Source organism: Bidens hawaiensis, unplaced genomic scaffold (genome assembly GCF_021521415.1).
Source record: "Bidens hawaiensis isolate Kalapana, Puna unplaced genomic scaffold, B.hawaiensis_p1.1 tig00033174_1, whole genome shotgun sequence".
In the NCBI taxonomy this organism is placed as follows: Eukaryota; Viridiplantae; Streptophyta; class Magnoliopsida; order Asterales; family Asteraceae; genus Bidens; species Bidens hawaiensis.
In genome coordinates, this window is record NW_027495678.1 from 37,915 (window position 1) to 49,384 (window position 11,470).

General features: G+C 36.6%; 2 protein-coding genes across 2 annotated transcripts; both read left to right on the plus strand.

Annotated features, from left to right (window-relative positions):
* Positions 1–638: 638 nt before the first annotated feature.
* On the plus strand, positions 639–6,886 carry LOC143584560 (phytochrome A1-like). Its single transcript, XM_077066586.1, has 5 exons — positions 639–846; positions 1,301–3,358; positions 4,134–4,950; positions 5,298–5,588; positions 6,639–6,886. Exons 2-5 carry the CDS (start codon positions 1,312–1,314, stop codon positions 6,844–6,846), a joined length of 3,363 nt encoding a protein of 1,120 aa, XP_076922701.1. The 5' UTR covers positions 639–846; positions 1,301–1,311; the 3' UTR covers positions 6,847–6,886.
* A 3,545-nt stretch (positions 6,887–10,431) lies between these two features.
* LOC143584563 (glutathione S-transferase T3-like) lies at positions 10,432–10,987 on the plus strand. Its single transcript, XM_077066589.1, has 2 exons — positions 10,432–10,701; positions 10,799–10,987. The coding sequence occupies exons 1-2, from the start codon at positions 10,432–10,434 to the stop codon at positions 10,985–10,987; spliced, it is 459 nt and encodes a 152-aa protein (XP_076922704.1).
* The last annotated feature ends 483 nt before the right edge of the window (positions 10,988–11,470 follow it).

An 11,470-nucleotide genomic window follows, 5' to 3' on the forward strand; every position in this document is an offset into this window, starting at 1 on the left:
ATGATTACCAAAGTTCGCGTTTCCCGCTGCATCGCGCGGGCACCCGTCTAGTGTGTATAACAATTATGAACTTCTCGAGATAATGGGCCTAGGTCCGTCGCCAGCTCTTAATAAACATATAATTTGTAGTATTTAATTATTTATTATTAAAAACAAATTTTACTGGCTGCTATTATAAATACATTATCCTTACTTGCCATACCTGTCATCTAATTTCTAACATAACATATCATGTACGGTCTAATCAGTTAGTTATAGTAAAGTGTCACGAAGCGGTGCATAACTTTTGCAGACCACCCACTATTCGTATAAACCTCATTTTATTTTATATGAGTCAATATAAACTATTTCAAAATATCAATTGGATGCATAATCATATACAACTCGTATGATATGTCCACAATGTTATACGCCCCGTATAATTGTGAATAGTACGTCTTTTATCTGCTGATGGCTTGAATAATGAACCCGCTAAGAGCTAAATAAATAAATTTCTCAAAACTTATCTTTTTTCTAAAAAAAATAGATATATCTAAATGAACCATATGGGTGAAGAATATAATCTCGTAAGAGTATGTTTCCATATCAGCTGCCATTATTTTCCATCTTTAGTAAGCAAACCGCCAACTTTTGCCACTGTGTGTCAAGTGGGTCACTCCCCACTTACTCCCAACAGAAAATAATATATAATTGTATTTATATATTCATCACTGCACGCACAGGTACCCATCACTCAAGCAGAAATTGTAGGTTTCATCTTCCAACCTAACTCCATCTATTTAACTCCATGATCCCAACAAGATTCAATCTTCCAACTTCTTGATCCTGTTTGAAGCTTTTCATCAGGTACTTTCACTCTTTCAGTGTTTGAATTTCTATTATTATTATTATTATTATTATTATTATTATTATTATTATCTTGCAGAGTGTTGTGGGTGCTTTTGTTTTGTTTCTTGTTCATCTATTTTTGGTTGAATAATAAATATATCCAGAGGGTTATTGTTCATGTGAGAGTTCTACAGTGATTTCTTTCTGATTTCGTATTTTCGAGTTTAAGATTGAAATGATTTTGTGGGCCATTTGTTTATGCAAAACATATATAGAGCTTGAAGTTTGGCTTTCATAATAATGGGAATGGGTTTTGATTTTGATTCTTTTTCATTGGATTCTCAGTCAAAGATTACATTATGACCATCGATAACTGCTTTTTAGTGGTGGGCTTTTTATGCTATGTAACTTTATAACAAAAGTTTAAAAGTGTAGTAATTAATTTCATCATTTTTGTATGTTTTGTGTTCAGATCTAATCACAATGTCTGGTTCCAGACCCAATGAATCATCAACCAATTCTGCTAGATCAAAACACAGTGCTAGAATCATCCAACAAACCACCGTGGACGCCAGGCTCCACGCAGATTTCGAGGAATCCGGCGACTCCTTTGACTACTCGAGCTCGGTTAATGTTAGCAACATTGTTGCTGGAGGTGAACCGCCGCGTTCCGACAAGGTAACCACCGCATACCTTCGCCACATCCAAAAGGGTAAGTTAATACAACCCTTTGGATGCTTATTGGCACTAGATGAGAAAACATTCAAAGTAATCGCGTATAGCGAAAACGCTCCCGAAATGCTGACAATGGTGAGCCACGCGGTCCCCACTGTTGGTGAAAACCCGGTTCTTGGCATCGGGACAGATGTTAGAACCATTTTTGCGGGCCCCAGCGCGACCGCATTGTTTAAAGCCTTGGGATTTGGGGAGGTGTCATTACTAAATCCCATTTTGGTCCATTGTAAGACATCCGGGAAGCCGTTTTATGCAATTATTCACCGTGTCACGGGAAGTTTAATCATAGATTTCGAGCCCGTTATGCCTAACGAAGTCCCCATGACAGCTGCGGGTGCGTTACAATCTTACAAACACGCAGCTAAAGCCATAGCCCGGCTGCAATCTTTGCCCAGTGGCAGCATTGATCGGCTATGTGACACGATGGTCCAAGAGGTGTTTGAACTCACGGGTTATGACCGAGTCATGGCTTATAAGTTTCATGATGATGACCACGGTGAGGTCATAGCCGAGATCACTAAGCCCGGGCTTGACCCCTACCTCGGGCTGCATTACCCCGCCACCGACATCCCTCAAGCCGCACGGTTCTTGTTCATGAAAAACAAGGTCCGGATGATATGCGACTGTCGCGCTAAAAATGTTAAAGTGGTTCAAGACAAGAAGCTACAGTTTGACTTAACCTTATGCGGGTCAACACTCCGGGCCCCACATAGTTGTCATTTACAATATATGGAAAACATGACCTCAATAGCTTCTTTAGTGATGGCAGTTGTGATAAACGACATGGATGAAGAGGGTGAGCCATCTGATCCACAAAAAAGGAAGAGGCTTTGGGGATTGGTGGTGTGTCACAACACGACTCCACGCTTCGTCCCATTCCCGTTACGTTACACGTGCGAATTTTTAGCGCAAGTTTTCGCGATTCACATCAACAAAGAGTTGGAGTTAGAAAACCAGATTCTTGAAAAGAATATCTTAAGAACACAGACACTTTTGTGTGATTTGTTGTTGCGTGATGCGCCTTTAGGCATCGTGTCACAAAGCCCAAATGTTATGGACCTCGTTAAGTGTGACGGTGCGGCTCTTTTGTATAAAAACAAGGTGTACCGGATGGGTGTGAGCCCGACCGAGTCACAAATTCATGATATAGTGTCGTGGCTCTATGAATACCACACTGATTCAACCGGGCTGAGTACTGATAGTTTGTATGATGCGGGTTACCCCAGGGCTCTGTCTCTGGGTGATGTGGTTTGTGGGATGGCGTCAGTTCGGTTAACCGAGAAAGATTTTCTTTTTTGGTTTAGATCGAGCACAGCTTCCGAGATCAAATGGGGCGGTGCAAAACACGAAAAGGGTGAAAAAGATGATGGCAAACGGATGCACCCGAGGTCGTCTTTCAAGGCGTTTTTGGAAGTTGTGAAAAGGAGGAGTTTTGCCTGGAAGGATTTTGAGATGGACGCGATCCACTCCCTGCAAATAATATTAAGAAATGCGTTGAAAGAGAGTGAGGTGGCGGATTTGAACTCGAATGTGATTCAGTCTGGGATTAATGAGCTTAAGCTTGATGGGATACAAGAGTTGGAAGCGGTTACAAGTGAGATGGTTAGGTTGATTGAAACGGCTTCGGTTCCTATACTCGCGGTTGATGTTGATGGGCTGATTAATGGTTGGAATACTAAGATAGCTGAGTTGACTGGGTTGACTGTTGAAGAGGCTATTGGTACACATTTGCTAACACTTGTTGAAGATTCTTCAGTTAACACTATTCAAAAGATGTTGAATCTTGCATTGGAAGGTATCATCTTTCTTAAAATCGAGTAATATATAGATAAATTGACCAGTTGACTAAGGTTCAATGGGTCAAGGCAGATGATAATCTGGTCAAAAATTTAAAAGACACCAAGTTTGTTTTTAATGCATACAAAATCTAAGTCATTTCGTTTAAAGAATAATTTTTTTAAATAACAAATAGCATTAATTATGTATTTGAAAATATTAAAAATATGGAGAAAATGAGGTGGCTGGTCAACCCAAACCGACCCATACTAAAATGAACGTTAAGAAGGAACACCTTTTGATATGTGTCAATCGTGCCGGGGTTGACGTGGCTCGGGTTTATGGGTTGAGTTGATAAACCCGAACGATATGTTTATTTGTGCTAAAAACATCAGCATTAACATTAACCTAGGATATACTTAAGATCGTGTAGCCTGACCTGTAACCTATTCATCTATATGAGTAAAATTTGTTAACCTATTCATCTATAAGTGGTTTATTGGTTGAAATGATTAGGTTAAATGAGCTGGATTAGCAGGTTGGAATTATACAGTTCATTTATTTTTATATTTTACTTTAAAAGAGTTGACGTCGACATGTATAAATAAACCAGTTAAACAGGTCAAATTCGAGTATGACCTGTTTAACTAAACATGTTAAACATGTCAACCTTCAACACGACCTGTTTATTAAATGGGCTATGTCTACCCGTCCATCTTTCCACCTCTGCTATGTATAGATGCGTATGCATATGAATAATGCCATGTTAATTGCTATGTTTTCTACATGATTAGGAAAAGAGGAGACCGGTGTCCAGTTTGAAATCAAAAGGCATGGATCAATGAGTCACTCCAAACCAATAACGCTGGTGGTTAACGCATGTGCAAGCCGTGACGTAAACGAAAACGTTGTAGGAGTATGTTGCATTGCACAAGACATAACTCACCAAAAGACAATAATGGACAAGTTCACCCGAATAGAAGGTGACTACAAAGCAATTGTTCACAACCCAAACCCACTTATCCCTCCAATCTTTGGAACCGATGAGTTCGGTTGGTGCTCTGAGTGGAACCAAGCCATGACCGAGGTCTCTGGAATATCCAGAGAAAAAGTCATAGATAAAATGCTTTTGGGTGAGGTTTTCGGGACCCACGCAGCCTTGTGCCGGCTCAGTAACAAAGAGGCGTTTGTTAACCTCAGCATTGTTCTTAACAAAGCCATGACTAGTGAAGAGGCCGAAAAGATTTCATTCGGGTTTTTTGGTAAAAATGGGAAGTATGTAGACTGCATATTGTGTGCTAGTAAGAGGGTGGATAATGAAGGAACCGTTACCGGGCTCTTTTGCTTCTTGCAGCTAGCAAGTAAAGATCTTCAACAAGCTATACATTTCCAGAGGATTTCTGAGCAAATTGCGGCTAAGCGGCTTAAGGCGTTAGCGTATGTAAGAAGACAGATAAGAAATCCGCTTTCGGGGATCATATTTTCAAGAAAAATGATGGAGGGGACCGATTTGGGAGATGAACAAAGGGAGCTTCTTCACACGAGTGCTTTGTGTCAAAAACAGCTGAATAAAGTATTTGATGACACAGATCTCGATAGCATCGTTGACGGGTATGATTTATTTTGAATCATATCATTTCATGAAGGTGTAACTTTATACAATAATAACCACGTTTTTCAACTGTGCTAATAAAGTCATTCAAAGATTACATATGATTAGAACAATTAATAAAAAATTACGTAGGATTGGAACAATTAAAGTTATACAAGATTCATATGTTTCATTCACATCTGATTTTAAATTATTGCAACATTCATAAAAATTTTACATAGGATTGGAGCAATTAGTAAAAGTTACAGCAAAAAAAATAAAAAATAAAAAAGAACTTGATTAGTATTGGGTAGGGCATTTTTCTCATAATTAATAAAGTGATTAAAGTATGGATAACTTTTGGCAGGTGTTTGGATCTTGAAATGGCTGAATTTAACCTCCAGCAAATATTGGGTGCATCTTTAAGTCAAATTATGACAAAGAGCAACATTATGGGAATTCAAGTAGTGAATAGTGTAGCAGAAGAAATGTTGTTGGAGAAGCTATATGGTGATAGTGTACGGCTTCAGCAAGTTATTGCAGATTTCTTGTCACTATCGGTCTCGTGTACACCACCTGGTGGTGTGATCATTTTAGCAGCTAATTTGACCAAAGATCACTTAGACAAGTTAGTTCAGCTTGTGAATTTAGAACTAAGGTATGCATATTATCATGACTCGAATTTGACTTGTTAGTTTGTTTGCATAGGCTCTCAGCTAAGTTATATGTAGGGGTAACAATTTTCGGCATGACCTGAATACGACTTGAAAATAATATAGTTTTGGGTTGGATATTTAGCCTGTTGAAAAATGGGTGGTGTTCTGGTTGTCATGCTTCATTAAACAGAACCCGTTCGAGTTGACCTGTTTAAATCATTTAGTTAAAGAGGTTGACCCGCCAAGTTGTTTAACTAAACATGTCGATCCACTAACCCGCCCTTTTAATTGAACGGGTCGTGTTCGGGTTTAATTGTTTAACCCGTTTGGTTAAATAGGTTGACCCGCCAACCTTTTCAGTTAAAAAGTTGACCCACTAATGCATTTATGACCCATTTTATTACAAGTCATGCTCGGGATAGCCTGTATAATTAATTTTTTTTTTTAATCTCTAAACTTGCTATTTTTCATTAAAATCAAAACGATTACAATAAAGTGTCAGGCAAACGGGCAACAGGCTGTGCCGCAACCCTTAAGTACCGGGCTATCCTTAAGTACCGGTTAATGATCCATATGTTTCCGATTGATGAGCCTTGCCCAGTTTGCCGCAAAGTCTGTTTGGATTCCTTTGGAGACCTTGCGGTGCATTGCAAAGAATTACCTAGTTTTAAATATAGGTATGATTTGGTTAGGGATGTTCTGTGCGATGTTCTTAAACAGGCAGGAATTTCTGCTAAAAAGGAGGCCCCGGTTAAATGGGTTGTGTTCTAGATGACCTTATTTTACCTGTGTCAAGAGATCAGCTGCCAACCTGTTTAGTTAAATTGGTCGACACACCACCTAGTTTATGACCTGCTTAGCCCATTTTTTACAGCCCACAAACTTGATTAACACAATTAGAAGAATGGTCGAATGGACCACTCACGGGTTACATAGTTTTAAGTTTAAGTGAGTTAGGGTTGATTGTTTTGATACAAATAAAAAATACGGGTCAGGTCGTGTTCGGTTTGAACAATTCAAGCCGCCAACGGTTAACAGATGTGGTTTTGTAGGATAACGCACACGGGAGGTGGTATGCCGGAAGAGCTGTTAAGGCAGATGTTTGGGAACAGTGTGGATGCGACTGACGAAGGAATAAGCTTTGTGATTAGCAGAAATCTATTGAAGCTCATGAGTGGAGATGTGCAATATTTGAGGGAAGCCACCAAGTCAACATTCATAATTTCTGTTGAGCTTGCTTCTGCTGGAACCAAGAAGTAGCATGAACAAACAGACTTTCATTTTGTTGATGTTTTTAGAAAAACCAACCTTTGCATTCTGGTTTTCGGATTGAGTATCGCCTGTGTTTAATTTGCAAGTGTAATAATGGGTTTTGAAATTGCCTTTTGGGAATAAAATTGTTCTTTTTATGGTTTTTTAGTGTACTAAATGTGTACCTGATGGATGGTGAAAGGCATTAAGTGGGGACGCGAGAGATAATGACGTCTACAGTAGAAGGGCATTCTCATTCAACTCCTCATTTACTGTGAGAGGTGTTTTTATAATTTAAAAAGTAATTCAGGGTGTTATGAGTGAATAGTTTTTATATTTTAGAAAAAGTAGTGATTTTTCTGTATATTTTAAAAGTTACTGTTCTTCCCCTATAATTTTTTAATATTTTAAGAGTGGTTGTGAGTGAAGGAAAGAAAAAATGTAATGATAAAATGTATGAAAAGTATTATTTAATTGAAATAGAGAGAGAAAATATAATGAGTTTTGGTGTAATTTTTGGTTCAGGGATAGAGAGGGAGATATACTAAAACAAAATTAAATACCATAATAAAAAATGATGTTTCAATTTGAAAGAGAAGTATTTTGGCATGTGTTGTCGGAACGGTTGATTTGAATAGTCAAACGCGACTTGGGTTCCAGGTTGAAAGGCGACAACGATAATCATCATAGGCTCTACAATCATTTCTTACTATGGAGTACATAGCCTACCTATTAATTACTGTTTAAACATAGAAGAATATTAGAATGCCATTAACAAAATGTATTAAAAAATTGTCCTACAAACATTCTTGTGGGACAATCGAATCCACTTTGCTATTGCTATGACAGTGAACTAAAAACAAACTTGTTTTTTTAACAATAGATTACAAATAGTTAAAAAGCGACCCAACACCATGCTTACAAAGACTAAAAGACTAAGGGGTTGTTTGGGATTCCTTATTTTCACCTTCTTATATCTTATAAAAAGTCATAAGTTACAAATGTGTAACTTATCAATATTTCCTCTCACATAATAAGGAAACATAAACATATTTTTTTTAACTTATCATAAGTAATAAGTTATAAGGAGGTAAAAATAAAGAATCTCAAACACCCCTTAAAAGATAAATAGAAGAAAGCATGATAACCAAAGAAAACATATTATACACACACACACACACATATATATATATGGGGGATGGATCTTGCGAGAAGTGATTTTATAGCGAGAAGTGCGAGAAGTTAATCATAACCATTGATGATGATTGATCTATGGTCTACAATCAAAATGGTAATAGTGTAATTATGAGTTTCAACATCTTAATGGAAATTAATGGAGTTTCAAACAAAATGGGTATGTTGGTATTTTGCTTTGTAGAAGCCACATTTGTAACTTACATTTCATTATTACATTCCTAAATTTAACTACATCATCTCTCAAATAAAATATTCTAATAACTTAAGCTTGCAAGAAGAGAAGTTATCACAACCTGTAAAAAAAATCATATAATCTATATTACCAAAAGTTTTTATTACCAAATAAATTTGTGGGTTTCACCATACGTTTTCTAGTTTATACAAGCTAACACGTTCTTCAATGTTCATAAAAAAACGTTGACCAACAATATGTTAAAGTTATAGTATTTAGGAATTAATTAGTTTCATAGTTAATTAATTTACTAATTAAATTCATAATTTAAAAATGATTATGTTAAAAGTTACATTATTTATTTTGTTAGTGTATGTGGTATTTCAAATTTTGTATGTGTATTTTTTTTCATGTGTAGGTTCATTTATGCACTATGTAGGTTCATACATTTATTGTATTTGTGGTATTTTGAATTGTGCAAGTGTAATTTTTATCGTGTAGGTTCATTTATGTAATATGTAAGTTCATATATGTACCATGTAGATGGTATTTTGAATAGTGTAGTTCTAATTTTTATCGTGTGTAGGCTCATTTATGTACTTTGTAGGTTCATATATGTATTGTATATGTGATTTTTTTGATTTATGTATATGTATCTTTCATCACGTGTAGGTTCATTTAAGTTGTGTAGGTTCATATATTTGTTGTGTATGTGATATTTTGAATTGTGTATGTGTAATTTTTTTTATTGTGTGTTGACTGTTGGTTCATTTATGTATTGTGTAGGTGGTATTTTGAAGTGTGTGTGTATAATTTATATAAAAATTTTGAAATTAAAAATAAAATGAAAAAAGATGTAGATTTGTTTATTGATAAACTGTAAATAAGATGTAAATAGGTTTATGTGTAGGATATGCTGTATGACGTGTAAGATGTGTTGCTTAATGTGTAGTATATGTTTTATGATGTGTAGGATATTAGTTTATCTACACAAAATTAGGTTTTGTCTACACTACATTAGATATATCAACGCTACATTAATTATGACTACACAACATTAAAAGTGTGCATACACTACATTAGATATGTCTACACCACACTACACTAATTATAACAACACAACATTTTAAAGTGCGCTTACAACACGTTACGTAGTCACATCTATATCACTTATATAATAATAATAATAACAATAATATTAATTAGTCATTTATAGAATAAAATGATTTTAGATCAAATAGATTACAATGGTTCAAATTTTATATGAAATAAAAAATAATAATAATAGTTTGTAACTTACCAATTGCTAGTAACTTATCATTAATTATTAAACCATTAATGAGTATGAGTTACAAAATAAATTACTTGATGTTTCACTAATATACCCTTGCATATAAATAATCAAAGTATAAAAAAGAAATTATGTGATTGGTTAGAATCTTCTCGCGCTTCTCGCAATAAGAAACACTTCTGAAATGAACCTAATCATATATATATATATATATATATATATATATATATATATATATATATATATATATATATATATATATATAGGATTAGGTTCATTTCAGAAGTGATTCTTAGGGGAGTGGGGGTGGTCCGTTATAGGGCCCGAGCACGCGTGATGGCATCACGAACACTGCCGCCGGTCCTCCCATCACGGGTGATGGGGGGCGGGCCATGATGGCCATCACGTACTCAAATCCAATTCAAACGTTAATATTACCGTTGAGAGGAGATAAAAAAAAACTTAATTAACCTATATAAATATAATCAAATCCATCTTCAAATCCAACTCAAATCCTCTACTACAAACAACATTCTAACATCACACAAATGGAGGGTTCAAGAAACGTGGCTCGGGTTCAAAGAAAACCCAATCCCGACCAAAGGTTCGACAAAATCTTTGCTAGCCGGCGAGATTCCGATTACAAGATGAACCCGACACAACTCAACCATTCCAACAACAACCTTTTCAACCACAACCTTTTCAACCACAACCGTTCCAAAACCAACCATTTCAATCTGAAACATTTAATTCACCGTTTTCATCGACACCGTATCAAAACCAACCGTTTATTCCACTTTTTTCTAGCCAAATATTTCAAAATAATCCTTTTGAAACGTTTCAATCTCAACCATCACAAACGTCCGTCGATCCTTTAGAGGATAACAATGTTATACATCAATTTGCACGTGCTTTTCGTGATGAAGACGACGATATGGATGAAGATGAACCCGCGGAGGAGGATGCCATCGTCCGTAGACCTTGGTCGTCCGCGGAGGAGGTCGCCTTGACCAAGGCTTATTTACACGCCTCCGAAACAAAAAAACACGGAAACCAACAAAAACGAGATATGTTATGGAGACGTGTTATTGCACATTTTGAAAAACTTCCCGATGCAACCGATCGAAACATGGATAAAATGACTTCCAAGTGGGGAGATTTGAATAGAAAAATATCAAAATTTAATGCTTGCTACATCCAATTGGTAATTATTTTTTTAAATTTATTAGTTAAATTTTTTTTATAATTTATTACTTTATTTTTACAATTTTGATATATATATTGTTCGAAATGTTTTGTAGAGCCGAGATCCACAAAGCGGAGCGAGCGAGGCGACTATCATAAAGAACGCCTTGAGTAATTATATCAAGATTTTCCGATATAAATCTTTTCCCCACTTGGATGCGTGGGAGATTGCGAGACACCACCCGAAGTGGGAACCGGTTCTCGTGGTCGACATGGACGGACCGACGGCTCCAAGTAAAAAATGATCTTCTTCAAAAAGATCAAAAACTTCCGATTCCGGGAACTACACAACGTCTACCGATGGCTTGTCAAGCAACACGCCGAACATGAACTTGAACGATCAACCCGGAGACGATCCCGACGAAGACACAGCCACACCCACACGGCCGCATCGCAAGAAAAGTGGGGAATCGTCAAGATTAGGAAAGGAAACGGTGGCCGAGGACTTCAACGAATACAAGTTGGCTAAGTTGGCGGAAATGGTCGAGACAAAGGAGCGAAAGCAACTAGCTCTTGCTTCAAAATTAAACGTGACGAGGCGTATATCAACCATTTGAATGAAAACCAAAAAAACGCCGATTTAACATTCATCGTACAACCGCACGAACATCTTAACGAACCCTTTAGTTGATCCTACTTCAACGCAAACGCGAGCTATGCGAGAAGTAGGGTTGGGAAGCGCCGTAGGTTTTTTTTTTGTCGGTTTTTTTAATTTATTTATCTTTGTA

Excerpts from the sequence above, each read along its gene's own strand:
- LOC143584560 (XM_077066586.1), top strand. The coding sequence starts at position 1,312 with ATGTCTGGTTCCAGACCCAATGAATCATCAACCAATTCTGCTAGATCA. Across the intron at positions 3,359-4,133 it reads GTTGAATCTTGCATTGGAAG|GAAAAGAGGAGACCGGTGTC; the intron begins GTATCATCTTTC and ends CTACATGATTAG. Across the intron at positions 5,589-6,638 it reads CTTGTGAATTTAGAACTAAG|GATAACGCACACGGGAGGTG; the intron begins GTATGCATATTA and ends GTGGTTTTGTAG.
- LOC143584563 (XM_077066589.1), top strand. The coding sequence starts at position 10,432 with ATGGATGAAGATGAACCCGCGGAGGAGGATGCCATCGTCCGTAGACCT. Across the intron at positions 10,702-10,798 it reads ATGCTTGCTACATCCAATTG|AGCCGAGATCCACAAAGCGG; the intron begins GTAATTATTTTT and ends AATGTTTTGTAG.